This window comes from Oreochromis aureus, unplaced genomic scaffold (assembly GCF_013358895.1).
Source record: "Oreochromis aureus strain Israel breed Guangdong unplaced genomic scaffold, ZZ_aureus HiC_scaffold_290, whole genome shotgun sequence".
NCBI classification, from domain to species: Eukaryota; Metazoa; Chordata; class Actinopteri; order Cichliformes; family Cichlidae; genus Oreochromis; species Oreochromis aureus.
The window spans coordinates 5,110-29,547 of NW_024108845.1; the positions used below are offsets into that span (position 1 = coordinate 5,110).

A 24,438-nucleotide genomic window follows, 5' to 3' on the forward strand; every position below is an offset into this window, starting at 1 on the left:
TTCTGTGCTAGGTCTCCATTTTCCGGAAAATGTGAAATTAAAGATCATTTTTTAAGTTAGACCACTTTGAGCCGTGTCTTTCTTGGCCGTTAAAGAATACAAAGAACTGAATTTAATACTGCGAACCATTCCAGTGCAGGCTGGAGGCCGTCACCTTGTGAAACCAACAGAACTACATCATCTGCTAAAAGCAGAGATGAGATTCTGAGACCAGGCAAGTAGAATCCTTCTGCCACTAGGCTATGCCTAGAAATTCTGTCAGCAAAAGTTATGAACAGAATTGGTGACAAAGGGCAGCACTGGCAGAGTCTATCACCCACTGGAAACGGACCAAGCTCTTTCAACAGTTGTATAAGGATAGAATGGCCAGTAAAAACGGGCCAGACACCCGAAGCATCTCTCACAGGACAGGTGCTTTGTTTTGCATATTTTTGGTTTGTGCCCTGGAAGTTTTGCCAAATTTCCTTGTAAACAGACTGAAATGAAGTTCAGTTGGGAGTTGGTTCGACATTTTTGCATTGCTTTGTTACCACCTACAGCTACTTCAGTACCCTCAGTTTCACTGTCACTGCTGCTAGCATTGATTAATCCTGATTCCTTGTTTTTTTGGCAGCCATTCATCATCACTGCCGCTGGCATGAATTAGACAGTACATTCTCCACTATCCTGCAGGCCTTCCTATAACAGGTTGAACTTGAACTAGAATATGAACAAACTAATAATTACTCACTTTATGAGTGTCATCGCCCAGGTGAGTGGCTGCATGTTTCCTCCAGGCTCTGGCCTCTGCCCTTGGGTGGAGCCTCATCGGCCTGTTCATTGTCCACACCTGCTAGTAATCTCCGTGGCTGTATATAAGACTAACGAACTCGATGAGTCTTCGTCAGATCGTCGGCTATCCTTCGCTAGTGCCAGCTGCTAAGTAATGTTTAGTCAAGTCTGGTATTCTTGTTGTGCTGACTGTGTCATCTCCTGTGTTATAGTAACCCTTGAATCATCAACTCACTGTTGTGGAAGTTCCCATTTAATAAAGCCTGCAGACAAATGGTGAGTGTAGCTAACATCCTTTAATCAAAAAGAACAAAAGCCCAAGCTTGGTGAGAGCAGCCATCGCAGGGCAAACAACCGGCAGAGTCTCTCCTGAACCCTGCACAGCCCTGGGTTTAAATACCTTCTACTAAACAAAGGGCAATGCACAGCTGTCTGAACACCTTTGGTCTTCCCCCAAAGGAAAAATTTACACTCCCTTGCTACCTCTTACAGTGGTCGAAGAACAAAAGACTCCACTACCTGTGGAGTCTTTACTGGTGCCAGGTTTCCTGGGTGAATGTCCCCATTTCCTTAACAGACCTCCACCATCTGTCTGCAAACAACTGCTTGAATGGGGCATGAGGCAGACATGCTAAAACCAGCATTATACAATAAAATAATATGAATAATACATAAATAGAAGAATCTCCAAAAGTTGAATCTGTTCATCTGGACGTAGCGTTTTGTGGGAGAAACGTTTCGTCACTCATCCAAGTGACTTCTTCAGTCTCAGCTGACTGCAGGTTTGCCCAAACCTTATAAACAGTACATTTGCATAATGACTGAAACCAGCCCACTGAAGGAACAATGGGCTGTGAGGTCAGTTCCTTAATCATAATTATGCAAATTCCCATGACCATTGATCAACAATCACTGACCAAAACCCACTGATCAAAGAACACTGATCAATGGCCATGAGTACCATTCACAGAGAGTTGGGGCATGGCTGCAATCACAGCATTGTAAGATGGCGAAAGATGTACCCTTAGGCCCCCTCCTCGATTCAGAGATGGTCTTTCCCTTTTCACGTAAATGGCCTCCTTGACTCCACGCTCAAACCAGTGTTCTTCCCTGTCCAGGATGTGTACATCCTCATTGTTGAAAGAGTGTCCACTGGCCTGTAGGTGTAAATAGACTGCAGAGTCCCGGCCTGACGAGGTAGCTCTTCTGTGTTGTGCCATCCGCTTCGCTAGAGGTTGTTTGGTTTCCCCGATGTATAAATCCTGGCAATCCTCCTGGCACTTAACAGCGTACACTATGTTACTCTGTTTGTGTCGGGGGACCCGATCCTTGGGGTGGACCAGTTTTGTGGATCACTACAGGTTTTCGCCTGGGCAGCGGTTGTCCTTCTCTCCTGGAGCTTTCTTTAGGAGCCTTCCCAGCTTTGACAAAAGTCCAGCTGGGATAACCACATTTACTCAGGGCCTTCTTGATGTGCTGTTCTTCTGCCTCCCTGGCCGCTGTGTCAGTGGGGATGGTGTTCGCTCTGTGTTGTAGCGTCCTGATGACACCCATTATGCAAATGTACTGTTTATAAGGTTTGGGGAAACCTGCAGTCAGCTGAGACTGAAGAAGTCACTTGGATGAGTGACGAAACGTTTCTCCCACAAAACGCTACGTCCAGATGAACAGATTCAACTTTTGGAGATTTACTTTCCTGGATGATTGAGAATGCATCAAGACATAAATAGAAGAAATTCTAATACATCACCTGTTTTCACTCTTTCCTGGACGCTGGTCTCCCGACTCATTCACAGCCACAACTCACACCAGCTCAAGTTCTTTGCTTCACCTGCCTGCCTTACTGCCTACCTGCCTTCATTGCTTCAGACTCACTGGATCACTGGACTCTCTGAATCTTCACCAATTGGACACTCACCCAGATCTCATCGTTTGCCTCCCTGCCACACCATCACCTACCTGCTCAAAGTAAAATGGCAAAGTTCACTCATATGTCAACCGGTCATTCCATCAGTAATTCACCTGACGCCTCTTCCCTCTGTTACAGTGACGCTGATCACCATTCCTCGAAACTTGACCTCTTTCGTGAAAATCTACTGTAGAGTCCACAAGTGGTTCTCAGCTGCCACACCAGACCTTTGCCATAGCTTACTGTTCTTGTTCAGAATTCACAGTACACCATGTTCAGTGTGTTTTCTTTTGCTTTTGTCTAGTTTTTGCGTGTCAATAAATGATTGACATTTAGTCTGTGAAGGTTCTCAGTCATCCAGGTCATCGTAGTCTAAGGAGCTTGCAAAGAAAAGCGTCTGGACTTCTTTAAGTTGCTTGAAGACGTTTCACCTCTCATCCGAGAAGCTTCTTCAGTTCTAAGGTCAAATGGTGGGGAGTCCCAGATTTAAACCTAGTGGGAGTATCCCCCTAAAGAGGGACAAAAGGACCCCCTGATGATCCTCTAATCGCCTGAGCCAAGGTGTGAAAATGGGTGTGGGTCCATGCAGATGCAGATGGACTCAGCAGTCCATCTACATCTTAAGGATAAAGGACACTCTTTCGAGGATGCCAATGTTCACATTTTGGACAGAGAGGACAGATGGTTTGAAAGAGGAGTGAAAGAAGCCATCTATGTCCACTGTGAGCGACTATCTTTGAACAGAGGCGGTGGTTTACGACACCAACTGTCTGCCCTCTATAATCCAGTTTTGAGTTCCCTCCCCAGACGCCTTAACGCCCACTCACATCCTGGGCCATCTGACCTCAGGAATTTGCATGACAAGGTGGGGCCAGGTTTCACAATGAGCTCACCCGAAACCCTGGCTGATTGGGGCCCACACCCATTTTCACACCTTGGCTCAGGCGATTAGAGGATCATCAGGGGGTCCTTTTGTCCCTCTTTAGGGGGATACTCCCACTAGGTTTAAATCTGGGACTCCCCACCATTTGACCTTAGAACTGAAGAAGCTTCTCGGATGAGAGGTGAAACGTCTTCAAGCAACTTAAAGAAGTCCAGACGCTGTTCTTTGCAAGCTCCTTTGATTGACATTTAGAAACGCACTATGCATCTGTGTCCATCTGTGTTGGGTTTGTTTTCTTGTTCTGGCGACACCCTAGCCCTGCCAACAAGCACCCAAACAAATTTATCTTCCTTCACTATTTACCAATTTAAGAAAAACTGGATCAGATTAAAGATCTTCACTTTTCTGTGCTTCATCCTGGCTGAAAAATTGTAAAATTTTATTACTGCTATACCTAAATAAATGTCTATTATATTCCCCAAATAATTTATTATTGCCTGAAAATGAGAAGCCACAAAGAGAAAAGGCACAATAAAACACTATAAAAACACCTCACCACACATATAACTGTATAATTGGAACATTGTGCATAACATATCAAATGTAAAAAAAAAAAAAAAAAAAAATATATATATATATATATATATATATATATATTTATATGTATATTCTGCTAAAAAATGGCAAGAAGCTTTATGAGAGTGTTGTCTGAGATGAAAGGAGAGCAATCACGTTGGTATGTTTTAACTTGTCTATAGATGTACAAATTAAAATACAGACAGGCGAAGCTAACGCCCTATAATTTGGACAAAAGTGAAGTCATTGTATTGGGCCTAAACTCAGAAACAACAGCCACATATTTAAACAGAGACTTACTCTGGAAGGAAATACCAGATGAAAAAAAATAACAGAAGCCACAATTCCAGAGTTGAACATGAACTTTCCCCATTATTTACAGTATTGAATCCAACTGGGATTAGCAGTAACAGATGTATGCTGTGGTGATGACATTGTGGTACTATTTAATTCAGAGTCACATGCACGAATAAACCTTCTATCTAAAGACAGAGCTCAGCATAAAGCAGTTTTGTGGTAGAATGGTTTGGTAACTTCCTTTGTCTCTCAGTCTGTTTGATTTATAATGACAAAACTGCAGATGTGCATATGTGTACTTTTTAGAGTGAATTTCACTATTTGCAGATGTTATGAATGTTTCTAAATGGGGTACTTTAGACAAAGATAAATTATTCCTGGATGGCTCTGTCTTCAGAGGCTGAAAAAAGTGTATTTAAACTTATGGCTGACAACAGCTCATTCATTGGTGGTGAATCCTCAGTGCGACAAATCAATGACCAAGTCATCATTGTTCAGGTTTTGGTAGGAATTTTCCTTTGCATCAACACTTTGTTGATCATAACCTTTTTTATGAAGGACACATTTTACAGAACTATGCGCTACATCTTATTTGCTGTCACATTACTGTCTGATTGTCTCATTTTAATTCTGACAAATCTGTTGCTGATCTTGAGCTATTTCCGTTTTTCCATGCAGGTGTTGTTGTGCCTTATTATGTTTGCAGTGTCATCCATGTGTAACTTTGTCACACCATTTACTTTGACAGCAATGACCCTGGAGCGCTATGTGGCCATTTGTATGCCCCTGCGTCATGGAGAGCTTTGCTCCACACGCAGCGCTCTGCAGTGCATCCTCATCATTCACGGCCTCAGCTCTGTGCCCTGTATTTTGATTCTGTCTGTCTTCTTTGCATCTGTATCCTTAAGCTTCTTCAAACCGTACCGGGTTTGCTCTGTGGAGATGTTCATTTTACGTAGTTGGCAGGGTCATCTGAGGTCAGCTATAAGTCAGTTTTACTTCTTGATTATGTGCGTTATCGTTGTTTTCTCCTATATTCGAATAATGAAAGTGGCCAAAGCTGCATCAGGAGAGAACAAAAAGTCAACACATAAAGGGCTCAGAACAGTGGCTCTTCATGCTTTCCAGCTGCTCCTCTGTCTCATCCAGCTGTGGTGCCCATTCATTGAAGCTGCTGTCCTTCAGATTGATTTCATGTTGTTTGTTAATGTACGGTACTTCAATTATATAATGTTTAGTCTTGCTCCTAGATGTCTGAGTCCTCTCATTTATGGCCTCAGAGATGACAAATTTTTCCTTGTATTAAAATATCATGTCCTCTGTCCCTTATACAGGAAAAAAAAACAGTTGGGGTTTCTAACTAACAACAAATGATTCTACTAAAGAACAAGATAGGAACTGAGCTTTAATGTAATGATAAGGAACTAAGCAAGCAGTATATCCTCAGTCCATCAATTTAGTCTCCCAGCACTTTAACTGATTATCATGACACTCACTAATACTTCTATGCAGAATACATTGTTTAACTTTTAACATGTAACTGTACTCCACTGTGGTGAGAAAACCAGTTGATTCATTGGAGTTTTGGTAACATGAAGGCCTCTGGTACCTTAACTTTGTAACTGTTAAAATGTTGCCCAGCATCATTTAATGATGATTTCAACACAAATATTTCAGCGTTTAGAAAACATTCAGACTGTTTGTAGCCTGGATTTAAAAATCACTTTGAACTATATTTCATCCTGTTTAGAATAATTTTGGCCGCATCTTCTCTCCAACAAGATCCTAACTGTGACATCTGTCTGACAACATGATGAATGACTGATCACTTTGTGTTTTAGCTTATAACTAGATTAACACATGGCAAATGCTTCATTGCAGGGGAGCTGGCTGACAACCCGACTTCCTGTCCACAGACTCATAGAGTTAGAAGGATGTAGCTGATACATTTTATTTAGAGATGATAATTATGATTTTCCAATAGTCACTGTCTGTCCTTACACTGATGACTTTTTGACTGTTAAAATGCCATGTTAAATAGAATAATGACTTAACATCTATCTGGGACTTCAGTGTTTGTACAAACATAAACTTCTGCAAATGAATGTGTTCCAACATGTGCTTTAATAATGAATACAAATATAAAGAAAGGTGAGTGTCCGTCAGCTGGTTCAGGAGCGTAGAGCCTAGAGAGAAACTTTTCTTTCTTTTGTTAAAGAAAACACTTCTAGCAAATAGGCTAGGTTACCATGGCAACATGTCTTATCTATCAGTCATGGAATTAATAAGCAACATTTTCTTAATTTTTCCTTCAGTGTATTGGTTCTAATCAGCTGTTTTGCCTTAAGCTATGTGTTCTTTTGTTGATGAAACTTAATCCCACATGTGTGAAATTTAGTCTGTTATCATTTTTTTTAGGGTTTATAGCACAGTTTGTTTTTCTCTAAAGAGATTTAGACTCAAAACAGAAATGTGTTGATAATTAGCTGATCGTCACTGGCTACTAAAGTCCTGTGAAACTCATTAAAAGTGATGATTAAGTGGTTCATCAATTATTTATACAATTCCCCGTGTTGGGCTCTAGAAGTTGTACTATTGAACTATTGCTTCATTTTTATATTTTCTTAAGATGTCAACATAGTTTTTAAAACTATTATCGGCATGCATGTCATAGTTTAATAAATTGAGACTCTTAGAAGTGATTGTGCCAATAAAATGAAGTTCATTGTAGTTGTGCACCAGAATGAAACAAATAATTTCTTTAAATTTTCTTCTATCTTGCAGTAAGTCATGTTTTAGTAGCATTTGCATGTGTGCGTGTCATTCTGCCTGTAATTATGATAGCTTGAAAACTTTTGAGTGAACCTTGATTAAACTTTGACGGGTGTAGAGTGGGATCGTGTTAACAATTCAGTAAAATTTGGACTTCATCCAACAAGGTCTTCAAGGTCAACTTAATGATATATTTGTCAACATTTGAGAAAAGCCTTACAATTTAGAAACTATGATTGTTACAAGTGAGATATGTATTGTCAACATATAGAAAGTTAAAATCTGAAGGTCAAATGATAATAATGTTATATATATGCTATATATGCTGTTGACACCATAAAAGGACATAGGAAAGATAACTGGGGATACTAAATATTTCATTATTTTGGACTTTTGAGCTCTTCTTCATGGTCAAATAAGGTCAAACTTTCACGAGTCACACTTTTATAAAATGTATTTTATCTTTAAAACTATGCTTCAAGTTCTGCTACCTTTGTTTGTATTGAAAACATTTAGGAAATGATACTGGTATACAGGTTTTTTTTTCTGTATTTCCTAAAACCGGGAACCCTGTATTTCCTTTACAGTTTATGAGCTGAGTGCACTATTACTATGTATTCTAGATATTTTACTGAAGTCCCTCAGTTGGATTTTTCAATTCATCTTGTCGTCTTTTTTCATGTCGAGCCATGAGACACACTGAGAAACAGATACATCAACTAATAAATGTGCTAGTGAATGGTCATTCTAAATGACTACATTTTTAATAAACAGAGATGAGTAATTGATTGGATTTATTTTGCATTTCATTTTTTAAAAGATTTTTGCATTTTCATATGTCTTTGTAATCTGTGATGATGTCAGGAATGATAATACAGGACCCCAAAAATGAAGTAAAAATGAAGTCCAGGGTTAGGCTAACCATAACCCTAAAGCAAAAGTCCACAGAGGGAAAAATATAGAGCACAATTCAAACTTCTTCAGAGAACAGGAAGCATTTGAGTGGAGGTTAACAGACAATCTGAAAAAGAAAAGGAAATCTTTTATAAATACACACAAGGGAATCATTTGACATGGACATAGCTGGAGAGCAAAGGAGGCAAATATAAATGAAAGACAAGGGAGACAAATAAGTACCAAAGTAAAACAGGAAGTGAGAATCAATTATTTGAAACAAAAACACCACAGGTATGACGAGCGTAACTTTGAAGATCCTTAACATGGTTAGGGTGGAAATTCACCTTGTCACAAACCCATTGTTACGAGCAAGTCATACTGAATAATCAATTGGCTGAAAGAAAGAAAAATAACTTCCTGTGAGTGCAGGCAGAGGCCAGCACAAATTCCATTTACATCGTACATGCTTCCTTTAGCCAGTAATATAAGAAGGCAACACATACGTTTTCATTGCTATGCAGATGATATAGAGCTTTATCTATCCATGAAGCCAGATGACACTCACCAATTACTTAGAATACTGGAATGTGTTAAAGACATAAAGGCCTGGATGACCTATTTTTTCCTGCTTCTAAATTCAGATAAAACTGATTTTATTGTACTGTGTCCTAAAAATCTTAACAACATGGTGTCTAACCAGATATTCACTTTAGATGACATAACCTTGGCCTGTTTGACCAGGATATGTCCTTCAGTGCACACATTAAACAAATATGTACAACTGCTTTATTGCATTTGCACAATATTTCTAAAATTAGAAACATCCTGTATCAGTGTGATGCTTATAGTAACTAGTTCATACATTTATTACTTCTAGGCTAGACTACTGGAATTTTCTATTATTAGGTTGTCCTAAAATCTCCCTAAAAATCCTTAAGTTGCTCCAAAATGCTGCAGTGAGAGTAATGACAGGGAACAGAAAGAGAGGGCATATTTCTCCCATGTTGGCTTTTCTTTATTGGCTCGCTGGTATATCCAGAATCATATTTAAAATCCTTCTACTCTCATGTAAGGTCAAAAATAATCATGCCCCATCTTAACTTAAAGACATCATAGTGCTCTATCCCCTGACTAGAGCACTTTGCTCTGAGACTGCTGGTTTACTTTTGGTTCCGAGGCTATTAAAAAGTAGAATGGGTAGTAATAATAATAATGCACTGGATTTATATAGCGCTTTTCAAGGCACCCAAAGCGCTTTACAATGACATTATTCATTCACGCTCACATTCACACACTGGTGGAGGCAAGCTACGGTTGTAGCCACAGCTGCCCTGGGGCAGACTGACAGAAGCGAGGCTGCCATAGCGCGCCATCGGCCCCTCTGGCCAACACCAGTAGGCGGTAGGTGAAGTGTCTTGCCCAAGGACACAACGACCAGGACAGAGAGGCCGGGGATTGAACCGGCAACCTTCCAGTTACAGGTGCCCTTCCCAACCCCCTGAGCCACGGTCACCCGTCTTCTGTGGAATGAGCTTCCAGTTTGGATTCGGGAGAAAGACACTCTCTTTAAGATTAGGCTTAAAACTTTTCTTTTGAGAAAGCTTATAGTTAGGGATTGATCAGGTGAACATGTACCCACATTTAGCTACTTTGCAATAGGCCTAGGCTGTTGGGGGGCTTTCCAATTTTGCTTCTTCATTCACAACTTTTCACTCTCTATATGTAGACTGCTTTGCATTCGTGTCATAGTTATTATTCATCTCTGCCTCTCTTCCACATTATGTCTTTTGTGCCTCTTCCTCTCCCAACCCTATGGCAGATGGCTACCTCTTCTTCAGCCTTGTTCTGCCAGAGGTTTCTTCCTGTAAAAAGGGAGTTTTTTCTTGACAGTGTCAAGTGCTTGCTCATCTGATTATTGTTTTTTTTTTGTATTAATACACTTTTTTTTCTTTAAAACATAAAGTGCTTCAAGCTGACTGTTGCGGTGGCATATAAATAAAATCAAATTGAATTAAGGTTTTACTTCATTAACTCCATGTTAAATCCAGAATTGAACTTAAAACGCTTTTTCTCATTTACAAGTAATATGAGTTAGCTAAAATGCATGCTCAATCATCCAGGTAATGAAATCCCCCCAAAATTGCTGTCAGGGTCAGGGTTACTGGGTTGACTCAGTGTTTTCAGTTTGTTCATGTTTCCTGTTTATTTTCCTCATGTTCATGTTTCCTGTTTTATTATGTCAGCCTCGGTCTGTGTGCAATATGTTCTGTTCCACTTCTTGTGTGTGATTAGTCAGGATTCAGTTCAGCTGTGTTCTCACCTGTCCCTCATCACCATTATCACTCTTGTGTATTTAAGTCCTTAGTTTCTCTCTCTCAGTTCATCTTGTCATCATTGATTCCACATGTGTTTTCCAGTTCAGTTCCGTTCAGTCAGTCAGTGTCAGTCTATCTGTTATGTTCTGTTCATAACACCATCCTCAACCTTCACCAACCCATGAGTCCTGCGGTTGGGTCATCTCTTCCTTCTCTCCACACTGTGACACCCTGACAATTGCAGGTTTGGGGAAACCTGCAGTCAGCTGACACAGAAGAAGTGACTTGGATGAGTGATGAAATGTTTTTTCCCACTAGAAACACAATGTCCAGATGAACAGAATGTTGTTGGGTGTTTTTTGGGTGATATCAGTTAGTTACCCCAAAGAAGGCACATTTCCAAAAGTAGAATGGGAGGCAGAGGCTTCAGCTATCAGGCTTCTCCCCAGTTCATAAGTCTGGCTTTAGGAGACACATGCTTTCTCTACTTTTATAATTAGGCTTAAAAATTACACTTTTGATAAAGCTTAAAGTTACACGTGGATACTCTGCTATAGGCTCAAGCTGCTGGGGGACATCCAATGAGTGGTTTTCCTTTTTCTCAATCCCCTTGTGTTTGCATGGCCCCACTTTTAAATATTGTGTCCTGTAACTTACTTTTTGCCCAGTCTGTTTGTGGGATCTCTGTGGTCTCCATGTTTCTTTCCTCTTTTGTCTTACCCCCTTATTTGCTACAACAGATGGCTACCCCTCTTTAAATCTGGACTGGACCAAGATCTTGTTAAACTAGAAGGTGCATTTTCTGAAGAAACTGCAGTGTGAATGCTTGAATCTGAATGTATGCACTGAAATGAATTAATTGCTGAATTTTAAGTTAAAAAGAAAAATGTTGAATGAGCCTGAAAATACAGAGTTTTTAACCTGAAAACAAAAGTGCAGAACTTTTGAAAGCTGATGTTCACACAGAAGAAGTTGGAAAATAGCTGAAAAGTTTTTAAATTAAAATTTGGAAAACCTAAGAAATGAGAACAGAAAATTTAGAGTCAGAAAACATCTGAATGAATATTAAAAGTTCATATTCTTTGAATCACTGAATGACTAAAGTGTGATCCCTCCACTTGGATCCACACACTTTTAAAGGTTTACATCTCTGAGCTTTGAAAGACACGGTGTTGAAAAGAGAACAACGATGGCGACATTTTGAGGGTAAAATGATGGCTGTAGAGCAAACACTGTGGACACAGCAGCAGTTGAAAGAGAAGTGTTTAAGATGAATCTTGGCACAGTGAGAGACAGAGCTCGTTAGGCAGGCAGGTGTGAGCCTGGTTGCTATAGTGACTGCACCCAGTGGCTCCATACACACGCTCACAGACATGCACCTCACTTTTGCTGCTTAAAATGAACAGAAAAGTCAGGTCGAAACAAATCGCTCCCAAATGAAAAGTACAGGTCCTATTGACGAAATTCTTTCACCGTGAGCGGCAGCAATGTCCAGTCTACCTAATTCTCAGTTTTCATGCTTGTGGAGTTTATTATATGGACGTGGTGACAGTGTAAAAACACCATGCTCTTCTGATTTTCAAACGAACCTTCTGAGCCATTTTAACATTAGAGTCTATGGAGGAGTTGGAGGAGGAGGCTGTGCTTTGGTGACATTTATGACAGAACCATAACACCTAGTACAATAGTAAACACATTGGATGAAAGAGGACAGCGATGGCTACGTTTTGAGGGTAAAATCAGACCTGTAGAGCAAACGCTGCGGACACAGCAGCAGTTTTAAAAAAGATTTTAAGATTAATTTTTTCGCTCCTCTCACTCTAGCAGTTGAGCTGTCTCACTCTAGCCCCAACATTCCGTCCCATACACACCCATTATAAACTCTGAAACGGCTGAAAAATCATCATGAAACTTAAACTGGAACTGAAGAAAAAATATAATAGATATTGAAAAGATAAATACAAGTTGAATAGTTGAATGTCTTGTCTTCGTTTTAAAGTTTGAATGGTGGCTCTACGTCAACGTATGTAGAAGTAGATGCAGTTTAAAGAGGAGTAAGTTGAAAGCGAATTTTTAGGGTCTCCCCATTGAAATACATTGGAAATTTTTGTTGAAAAAAGTTGAATAATTTAAAAAATATAAATGTTATAAATAAGAAAAATACAAGCAGTCATGTCCAAAACAAGAGGAATCTAACGGTGTTTGAATGGTTTTTCTAAGTTGAACGGTTTTGAAGGAGATACAGTACAAAAAACGTACGGAATCTATAATAAAATAGAACTAGAAAGTGCATTTTCTGAAGAAACTGCAGTGTGAATGCTTGAATCTGAATGTATGCACTGAAATGAATTAATTGCTGAATTTAAGTTAGGAATTTTGAATGAGATGAAAAATACAGAAATTTGCACCTGAAAACAAAAGTGCTGAACTGCTAAAAGCTGAAATCCACACAGAAGAAGTTGGAAAAGAGCTGAAAATGTTTTAAATGTAAATTAGAAAAACCTAAGTAATGAGAAAAGAAAATTTAGAGTCAGAAAACATCTGAATGAATATTAAAAGTTCATATTCTTTGAATCACTGAATGACTGAAATGTGTGATCCCTCCACTTGTATCCACACAGTTTAAAAAGTTTATATTTCTGAGCTTTGAAAGACATGCTGTTGGAAAGAGAACATCGATGGCGACGTTTTGAGGGTAAAATGATGGCTGTAGGGCAAACACTGTGGACACAGCAGCAGTTGAAAGAGAAGTGTTTAAATGAATCTTGGCACAGTGAGAGAGAGAGCTCGTTAAGCAGGCAGGTGTGAGCCTGGTTGCTATAGTGACTGCACCCAATGGCCCCATACACACGCAGACATGCACCTCACTTTTGCTGCTTAAAATGAACAGAAATGTCAGGTCGAAACAAATCGCTCCCAAATGAAAAGTATAAGTCGTATTGACAAAATTCTTTCACCGTGGCTGCAGCAATGTCTAGTCTACCTAATTCTCAGTTTTCATACCTGTGGAGTTTATTATATGGACGTGGTGACAGTGTAAAGACAGCCTGCTCTTCTGATTTTCAAAGGAACTTTCTGAGCCATTTTAACATTGGAGTCTATGGAGGAGTTGGAGGGAGGAGGCTGTGCTTTGGTGACATTTATGAAAGAACCATAACACCTAGCACAATAGTAAACACATTGGATGAAAGAGGACAGCGATGGCTACGTTTTGAGGGTTAAATCATACCTGTAGAGCAAACGCTGCGGACACAGCAGCAGTTTTAAAAAGATTTTAAGATTAATTTTTTTGCTCCTCTCACTCTAGCAGTTGAGCTGTCTCACTCTAGCCCCAACATTCCGTCCCATACACACCCATTATAAACGCTGAAACGGCTGAAAAAACATCATGAAACTTAAACTGGAACTGAAGAAAAAGTATAACAGATATTGAAAAGATAAATACAATTTGAATAGTTGAATGTCTTGTCTTCGTTTTAAAGTTTGAATGGTGGCTCTATGTCAACGTATGTTGAAGTAGATACAGTTTGAAAATGAGTAAGTTGAATGAGGATTTGAAGGGTCTCCCATTGAAATACATGGAAATTTTTGTTGAAAAAAAGTTGAATAAAATTAAAAATATAAATGTTAAAAATGAGAAAAGTAGAAGCAGTCATGTCCAAAAGAAGAGGAATCTAACGGTGTTTGAATGGTTTTCTAAGTTGAACGGTTTTGAAGGAGTAGGAGTACAAAAAACGTACGGAATAGATAATAAAATAGAACTAGAAAGTGCATTTTCTGAAGAAACTGCAGTGTGAATGCTTGAATCTGAATGTATGCACTGAAATGAATTAATTGCTGAATTTTAAGTTAAAAATAAAAATGTTGAATGAGCTGGAAAATACAGAGTTTTAACCTGAAAACAAAAGTGCAGAACTTTTGAAAGCTGATGTTCACACAGAAGAAGTTGGAAAATAGCTGAAAAGTTTTTAAATTAAAATTTGGAAAACCTAAGAAATGAGAACAGAAAATTTAGAGTCAGAAAACATCTGAATGAATATTAAAAGTTCATATTCTTTGAATCACTGAATGACTGAAGTGTAATCCCTCCACTTGGATCCACACACTTTTAAAGGTTTACATCTCTGAGCTTTGGAAGACATGCTGTTGGAAAGAGAACAACGATGGCTTCGTTTTGAGGGTAAAATGATGGCTGTAGAGCAAACACTGTGGACACAGCAGCAGTTGAAAGAGAAGTGTTTAAGATGAATCTTGGCAGAGTGAGAGACAGAGCTCGTTAGGCAGGCAGGTGTGAGCCTGGTTGCTATAGTGACTGCACCCAGTGGCTCCATACACACGCACACAGACATGCACCTCACTTTTGCTGCTTAAAATGAACTGAAAAGTCAGGTCGAAACAAATCGCTCCCAAATGAAAAGTACAGGTCCTATTGACGAAATTCTTTCACCGTGAGCGGCAGCAATGTCCAGTCTACCTAATTCTCAGTTTTCATGCCTGTGGAGTTTATTATATGGACGTGGTGACAGTGTAAAAACACCATGCTCTTCTGATTTTCAAACGAACCTTCTGAGCCATTTTAACATTAGAGTCTATGGAGGAGTTGGAGGGAGGAGGCTGTGCTTTGGTGACATTTATGAAAGAACCATAACACCTAGTACAATAGTAAACACATTGGATGAAAGAGGACAGCGATGGCTACGTTTTGAGGGTAAAATCATACCTGTAGAGCAAACACTGTGGACACAGCAGCAGTTTTAAAAATATTTTAAGATTAATTTTTTCGCTCCTCTCACTCTAGCAGTTGAGCTGTCTCACTCTAGCCCCAACATTCCGTCCCATACACACCCATTATAAACTTTGAAACGGGTGAAAAAACATCATGAAACTTAAACTGGAACTGAAGAAAAAGTATAAGAGATATTGAAAAGATAAATACAAGTTGAATAGTTGAATGTCTTGTCTTCGTTTTAAAGTTTGAATGGTGGCTCTATGTCAATGTATGTTGAAGTAGTAGGAGTTTTAAAAATGAGTAAGTTGAATGAGGATTTGAAGGGTCTCCCCATTGAAATACATGGGAAATTTTTGTTGAAAAAAGTTAAATAAAATTAAAAATATAAATGTTAAAAATGAGAAAAATAGAAGCAGTGTTGTCCAAAAGAAGAGGAATCTAACGGTGTTTGAATGGTTTTTCTAAGTTGAACGGTTTTGAAGGAGTAGGAGTACAAAAAGCGTCACGGAATCTATAATAATAACTAGAAAGTGCATTTTCTGAAGAAACTGCAGTGTGAATGCTTGAATCTGAATATATGCACTGAAAAGAATTAATTGCTGAATTTTAAGTTAAAAATGTTGAATGAGATGAAAATACAGAAATTTGCACCTGAAAACAAAAGTGCTGAACTGCTAAAAGCTGAAATCCACAGAGAAGAAGTTGGAAAAGAGCTGAAAATGTTTTAAATGTAAATTAGAAAAACCTAAGTAATGAGAAAAGACTATTTAGAGTCAGAAAACATCTGAATGAATATTAAAAGTTCATATTCTTTGAATCACTGAATGACTAAAATATGATCCCTCCACTTGGATCCACACACTTTTAAAGGTTTACATCTCTGAGCTTTGAAAGACATGCTGTTGGAAAGAGAAGAACGATGGCGACGTTTTGAGGGTAAAATGATGGCTGTAGAGCAAACACTGTGGACACAGCAGCAGTTGAAAGAGAAGTGTTTAAGATGAATCTTGGCACAGTGAGAGACAGAGCTCGTTAGGCAGGCAGGTGTGAGCCTGGTTGCTATAGTGACTGAGCCAGGGCTCCATACACACACACAGACATGCACCTCACTTTTGCTGCTTAAAATGAACAGAAAAGTTAGGCCCAAACAAATCGTTCCCAAATGAAAAGTACAGGTCCTATTGACGAAATTCCTTTCACCGTGAGCGCCAGCAATGTCCAGTCTACCTAATTCTCAGTTTTCATGCCTGTGGAGTTTATTATATGGACGTGGTGACAGTGTAAAAACACCATGCTCTTCTGATTTTCAAACGAACCTTCTGAGCCATTTTAACATTAGAGTCTATGGAGGAGTTGGAGGGAGGAGGCTGTGCTTTGGTGACATTTATGAAAGAACCATAACACCTAGTACAATAGTAAACACATTGGATGAAAGAGGACAGCGATGGCTACGTTTTGAGGGTAAAATCATACCTGTAGAGCAAACGCTGCGGACACAGCAGCAGTTTTAAAAAGATTTTCAGATTAATTTTTTGCTCCTCTCACTCTGGCAGTTCAGCTGTCTCACTCTAGCCCCAACATTCCGTCCCATACACACCCATTATAAACTCTGAAACGGCTGAAAAAACATCATGAAACTTAAACTGGAACTGAAGAAAAAGTATAACAGATATTGAAAAGATAAATACAAGTTGAATAGTTGAATGTCTTGTCTTCGTTTTAAAGTTTGAATGGTAGCTCTATGTCAACGTATGTTGAAGTAGATACAGTTTGAAAATGAGTAAGTTGAATGAGGATTTGAAGGGTCTCCCCATTGAAATACATGGGAAATTTTTGTTGAAAAAAGTTGAATAATTTAAAAATATAAATGTTATAAATGAGAAAAGTAGAAGCAGTCATGTCCAAAAGAAGAGGAATCTAACGGTGTTTGAATGGTTTTTCTAAGTTGAACGGTTTTGAAGGAGTAGGACTACAAAAAACGTACGGAAGAATAAAATATAATAACTAGAAAGTGCATTTTCTGAAGAAACTGCAGTGTGAATGCTTGAATCTGAATGTATGCACTGAAATGAATTAATTGCTGAATTTTAAGTTAAAAATAAAAATGTTGAATGAGCTGGAAAATACAGAGTTTTTAACCTGAAAACAAAAGTGCAGAACTTTTGAAAGCTGATGTTCACACAAAAGAAGTTGGAAAATAGCTGAAAAGTTTTAAATTAAAATTTGGAAAACCTAAGAAATGAGAACAGAAAATTTAGAGTCAGAAAACATCTGAATGAATATTAAAAGTTCATATTCTTTGAATCACTGAATGACTAAAATGTGATCCCTCCACTTGGATCCACACACTTTTAAAGGTTTACATCTCTGAGCTTTGAAAGACATGCTGTTGGAAAGAGAACAACGATGGCTTCGTTTTGAGGGTAAAATGATGGCTGTAGAGCAAACACTGTGGACACAGCAGCAGTTGAAAGAGAAGTGTTTAAGATGAATATTGGCAGAGAGAGAGAGCTCGTTAGGCAGGCAGGCAGGTGTGAGCCTGGTTGCTATAGTGACTGCACCCACTGGCTCCCATACACACGCACAGACATGCACCTCACTTTTGCTGCTTAAAATGAACAGAAAAGTCAGGTCAAAACAAATCGCTCCCAAATGAAAAGTACAGGTCGTATTGACAAAATTCTTTCACCGTGAGCGACAGCAATGTCCAGTCTACCTAATTCTCAGTTTTCATGCTTGTGGAGTTTATTATATGGACGTGGTGACAGTGTAAAGACAGCCTGTACTTCTGGTTTTCAAACGAACCTTCTGAGCCATTTTAACATTAGAGTCTATGGAGGAGTTGGAGGGAGGAGGCTGTGCATTGGTGACATTTATGAAAGAACCATAACACCTAGTACAATAGTAAACACATTGGATGAAAGAGGACAGCGATGGCTACGTTTTGAGGGTAAAATCATACCTGTAGACCAAACACCGTGGACACAGCAGCAGTTTTAAAAATATTTTAAGATGAATTTTTTGCTCCTCTCACTCTAGCAGTTGAGCTGTCTCACTCTAGCCCCAACATTCCGTCCCATACACACCCATTATAAACTCTGAAACGGCTGAAAAAACATCATGAAACTTAAACTGGAACTGAAGAAAAAGTATAATAGATATTGAAAAGATAAATACAAGTTGAATAGTTGAATGTCTTGTCTTCGTTTTAAAGTTTGAATGGTGGCTCTACGTCAATGTATATGAAAGTAGATACAGTTTGAAGAGGACTAAGTTGAAGGAGAATTTGAAGGGTCTCCCCATTGAAATACATGGGAAATTTTGTTGAAAAAAGTTGAATAATTTTAAAAATATAAATGTTATAAATGAGAAAAATAGAAGCAGTCATGTCCAAAAGAAGAGGAATCTAATGGTGTTTGAATGGTTTTCTAAGTTGAACAGTTTTGAAGGAGATAGATGCCAAAAACGCACGGAATATGATATAATAATAACTAGAAAGTGCATTTTCTGAAGAAACTGCAGTGTGAATGCTTGAATCTGAATATATGCACTGAAAAGAATTAATTGCTGAATTTTAAGTTAAAAATGTTGAATGAGATGAAAAATACAGAAATTTTCACCTGAAAACAAAAGTGCTGAACTGCTAAAAGCTGACAAGCACAGAGAAGAAGTTGGAAAATAGCTGAAAATGTTTTAAATGTAAATTAGAAAAACCTAAGTAATGAGAAAAGACTATTTAGAGTCAGAAAACATCTGAATGAATATTAAAAGTTCATATTCTTTGAATCACTGAATGACTAAAGTGTAATCCCTCCACTTGGATCCACACAGTTTTAAAGGTTTACATCTCTGAGCTTTGAAAGACACGCTGTTGGAAAGAGAAGAACGATGGCTTCATTTTGAGGGTAAAATGATGGCTGTAGACCAAACACTGTGGACACAGCAGCAGTTGAAAGAGAAGTGTTTAAGATGAATCTTGGCAGAGTGAGAGACAGAGCTCGTTAGGCAGGCAGGTGTGAGCCTGGTTGCTATAGTAACTGCACCCAATGGCTCCATACACACGCGCACAGACATGCGCCTCACTTTTGCTGCTTAAAATGAACAGAAAAGTCAGGTCGAAACAAATCGCTCCCAAATGAAAAGTACAGGTCCTATTGACAAAATTCTTTCACCGTGAGCGACAGCAATGTCCAGTCTACCTAATTCTCAGTTTTCATGCTTGTGGAGTTTATTATATGGACGTGGTGACAGTGTAAAGACAGCCTGTACTTCTGGTTTTCAAACGAACCTTCTGAGCCATTTTAACATTAGAGTCTATGGAGGAGTTGGAGGAGGAGGCTGTGCTTTGGTGACATTTATGAAAGAACCATAACACCTAGTACAATAGTAAACACATTGGATGAAAGAGGACAGCGATGGCTACGTTTTGAGGGTAAAATCATACCTGTAGAGCAAACACCGTGGACACAGCAGCAGTTTTAAAAATATTTTCAGATTAATTTTTTTGCTCCTCTCACTCTAGCAGTTCAGCTGTCTCCTCTAGCCCCAACATTCCGTCCCATACACACCCATTATAAACTCTGAAACGGCTGAAAAAACATCATGAAACTTAAACTGGAACTGAAGAAAAGTATAACAGATATTGAAAAGATAAATACAAGTTGAATAGTTGAATGTCTTGTCTTCGTTTTAAAGTTTGAATGGTGGCTCTATGTCAACGTATGTTGAAGTAGATACAGTTTGAAAATGAGTAAGTTGAATGAGGATTTGAAGGGTCTCCCCATTGAAATACATGGGAAATTTTTGTTGAAAAAGTTGAATAAAATTAAAAATATAAATGTTAAAATGAGAAAAATAGAAGCAGTCATGTCCAAAAGAAGAGGAATCTTGAATGGTGTTTGAATGGTTTTTCTAAGTTGAACGGTTTTGAAGGAGATACAGTACAAAAAACGTATATAATATAATAATAATAATAATAAAGATTAGAAGAACAATACTGTGAATGCTTTTACAAGCATTCACACTAATAATAATAAAGATTAGAAGAACAATACTGTGAATGCTTTTACAAGCATTCACACTAACTAGAAAGTGCATTTTCTGAAGAAACTGCAGTGTGAATGCTTGAATCTGAATGTATGCACTGAAATGAAATCATTACTGAATATTAAGCTAAAAATGCTGAATTAGCTGGAAAATACAGAATTTTTAACCTGAAAACAAAAGTGCAGAACTTTTGAAAGCTGATTTTCACACAGAAGAAGTTGGAAAACAGCTGAACATGTTTAAAATATAAATTAGAAAAACCTAAGTAATGACAAAAGAAAATTTAGTCAGAAAACCTCTGAATGAATAACAAAAGTTCATATTCTTCTAATCACTTAAAGAGTGGAATTATGTATTATAAATCTCTAATTCATAAAAAAATAATAAAAATAAATGTAAAAACAAATTTGTTGAATTGAACTGAAAAGATGAACAAACATGCTGGAGAAAATACAAGCTTTAATATACAGCATAATGTTTTTCAGACATATACATATGTGTATATCATGTTTAATGGTATTACATACATCAATTTGTTTTGTATATCATAGAAAATAACATAAAAATCTTAAGTCATATTGTACAGCTTCTTTCTGAAAAGGACTTAAATTAATTCAACAAATGGGTTTTTTTTTCGAAATAGAATAAAAATAAAAATCATTTTAAAAAGAGACGTTTGCAATGTTTTAAGGTGTTAATAATCTGATCCTGTCATGTGTCTGTTCAACTTTAGTTTTTGGCACAGACTCGATTCTTAAAGAACAAATTACCAAATAATAAACAAATAAAATTGAAATTAAAGTTGCTTTTTTTTTGTTAAACACTTCACAGGAGAATAAATAAAAATAACTAAATTAAATAACCAAATAAAAATAATAAGCAACATATGAAATACATGAAAATTCAACTTTTAAAACCACAATCCTGAACCTTTAAATTGTGTTTGTTTCGTAGAACATGGCTGAACAGCTGCTAATATTGGTCTACTGAATCTACTGATCTGTCTACACATCTTTTTATTACTCATTCTTTTTTTTATGTTTTATTGTAAACAGTGTCCACACAGTGGTAAAGAGAACTGTATAGAGATTTTTGAGTGAACTCAAACGAAAGCCTAAGGTGGTGACACAGTTTAACACATACAAATAATCAAATGAACACATTAGTCCTTTTTGAACATGGATAAATAAGTATCATTAGTTTACAGCATTGTTCAGCCATGCCACTAAATGCTTTTTTACACTGTGTTTTAACCTGGGCTCAGACACAAAGTCCCAAATTTAGTTAATCCCTGACTTTGAGTTGTGGTTATGACTAATTATTATACACAAGGCTTTATCTATCTAAACTCTAAGGACACAAATATGAAAAAACCTATACTTACCAGCTGATACCCCACACTACACACTAGGTGTGCCATGTGACCTGAAACTTTGGTACAAACTCATCATAATTATTCTGTTAACACTGTTTCTTTAACACTGTTTGTGTTGCTGTTCAGCAGTTTAAAATGTTTTAGATTGGATTACATGGAACGAATTTGAGTTCTCTTGGGGGTTTTGTGTGTGTTATGTTCTTAGCAGATTCTTTCTTTACATACTGTTGAATTCCAGTTACCACATTTCTGGTCATATGACATCCCGAGTGCCCACTTAAAAAAATCCCCACAGTTAATTCAACATTAAAACAAAATAAAAATATGTTAAATAAATAAAGGTTTGCTCTGTGATGAAATATTAAATAAGCATACACTGTACAGAGCACTAACAATGAAAACAATCCTTTAGCCTGTCAGATCAGAGAGAGGCAGTCATTATGTCCATTTAAAACCTGTAATCAAAGAGCACAACATTTCTGTGAAACTATAAAGTCCCATATGATCCTCATCATGTCCAGTGACTTCAGAGTGGATCCTCCCTGTCATCCGGCCAGTGTTTGATGTGTGGCAAGCAGCACAGAAGCAGGATAGCTGAGGAGCAGAAAACAGGAACATATGTAGTTGTAAATGTAAATATCAGTGATACTTGTCTTGTCATAGGGAATAAAATAATGAACTTACACACTCATTTAGGGAGGATCTTGACACTGCACAGAGGAGGCACAGTCAGTCTGACAATGATGGTGATCTTCAGGGATGTTTTCCTGCAGCAACATTCCTGCCGACTGGCCATATGATCCAGAGTAGTTGGTTTGTAATGAACAGAAAGGTGTATATGTTAGGTAGTGTGCACTTAGAGCTGGTCCTAAGAAACAAACACATCCTGTAATAAACTGAATACCTTTAGTAGTGCTGCTGCAAATATAAAGCCCTTCTATCATGTGTGGTTTCAAAGAAGGTGTTTTGGAGGCTCGGTCACAGAAACTGTGCAGTCTGTTCAGTCCTGAGTGTCTCAGCTCTGAAGGGGATGGATCACAGAGGGAAACACCTGAGTACAGATATTAAAATACACTCAAAATAACACTCCTAAGGTCAAGTGAAAACACAATTTAAACACTTTACAAAGAATTAATACGTTTCCATGAAAATAATGTCATTAACCCTTTTTGTTGTGAGTAAATCTCACCGACTGCTTGTGGGACAAGCTAGAAGGAGGACTTATCACAGAATCTCTCCTGTGCTCCAGATGTGAAGTCTCATGCTCTGATCGTACGGCGAAGATGGTGATGATGAAGCCTCTCTGATCTGTGGCATTACAGTTTCTGGCTGCTATGTGCTTCACACTGTTGGATTTACCATGTGAAGCTTGGAGAAGACACAGGAGGACTGTGTCTCTCTTTACAAAAAAAAAAAAAAAAAAAAGAAACCTAACAACCTCCCACCGTACCCCCCCACATTCAACTCCCACCTACCCACTCCACTCAACTCCCCAGCCTCACACCACCCAATGTCTATACAAATGTAGGGTATCAACTGGTAACAAAAAGCAAGTTTAACATATGTAGTGCATATGTAACACTGCTGAAACATTTCTGGCCAGAAATGTGCAGTTATCAGCCAGTGCATTTATCATCCCAGACCCACCCTGATAAATGCACTGGCTGAAACATGATAAAAGCTCATAAAAATGTATGTTTCATTGAAAGATTTGTCCAAAAAATATAATAATATACTTTTGAAAAAGTTTAAAGATTATAACAAACCAAAATCAATAACATTTTAGTAAATAGTATTTCAAAATAGAGGCACAGATAAACTGGCTTAACTGTCATTATTGCTGTAATTAGATTTTTTTTTTTTTTTTTTTTTTTTAAAAAAAAAGCAACCTTTAGTCTGTGTTGTTCTCTCAGAAACAATGAAGAAGCTGTTGAACATTTATGTGTTGTGTGGGCAATCCTCTGGTCCACCCTCCCTCCCTCCCAGCCACAGTGAGACTGGGGCAGCCTGGCAGGATTTTGAAGCCTGGCTGCAGAGAGGATATGCCTACACTGTTCGTTTTAAACTGCTATATTTGATTTTTCTGACATTCATAGATTTCTGATTTTTAGATTTTCTGTAATACATAAAATTGTCATCTTTTACTGATATCATTACTTAATTCATTTAATTGTATTTTATGTAGACAATTGAAACATTATATTGCAATGCAGGGCGCTTTTTCTTAAGTCAACTTTTAAATATCGCTCTACTTTCTTAAGTCATTCAAAAATATAGAAATTACTTACTGTAGTCAAAGATCTAGATCATGAATCATCACAGGACAATACACAGTATACAGGGTCATGGTAACTATAGTAGGTCTTCATGACTCCAGAATGGAGACATCGCTCTGGCTGAGAAATGAAAATAAGGTCAAGCAGTGTGTTCTTCTCTGTGGTAGGGGCAGTGATGACCTGTGCGTATCCCCTAGACTCAAACAGCTCCAGGATTGGTTTGTTTGCAATAGATAAAACATTCTCATTAAAATCACCACACACTATGATGGGATGACAGTCCATGATCTCTAATGAGTCTAATAGGCTTACCAGGTTTTTCAGGAATGGCCTCAGAGTGTAGTCTGGAGGTCTGTACACAACTGCAATTAGAGCACTGACTGGTGCTTCAACCTTTAAAGCCAGAAATTCAAGGTCAGTTACATTATGGATGTACTGTTTTTCATGCACTTGAATGTCACTTTTCACATAAACAGCAACTCCACCACCATTTCTGTTTGCCATCTGGGGAAAGTTTGTGTAGGACAGGTGTCTGTTGCGTTTGAACAAATTGTAATTTTCCAAATGGAGACTCTCTGCGACAAAAGAGCCC

The 24,438-nt window shown here is 38.0% G+C and overlaps 1 protein-coding gene across 1 annotated transcript; it reads left to right on the forward strand.

Annotated features, from left to right (window-relative positions):
* Positions 1–4,859: 4,859 nt before the first annotated feature.
* Positions 4,860–5,810, forward strand: LOC120436873 (odorant receptor 131-2-like). The gene has a single exon (XM_039607718.1). The coding sequence runs from the start codon at positions 4,860–4,862 to the stop codon at positions 5,808–5,810; it is 951 nt and encodes a 316-aa protein (XP_039463652.1).
* The last annotated feature ends 18,628 nt before the right edge of the window (positions 5,811–24,438 follow it).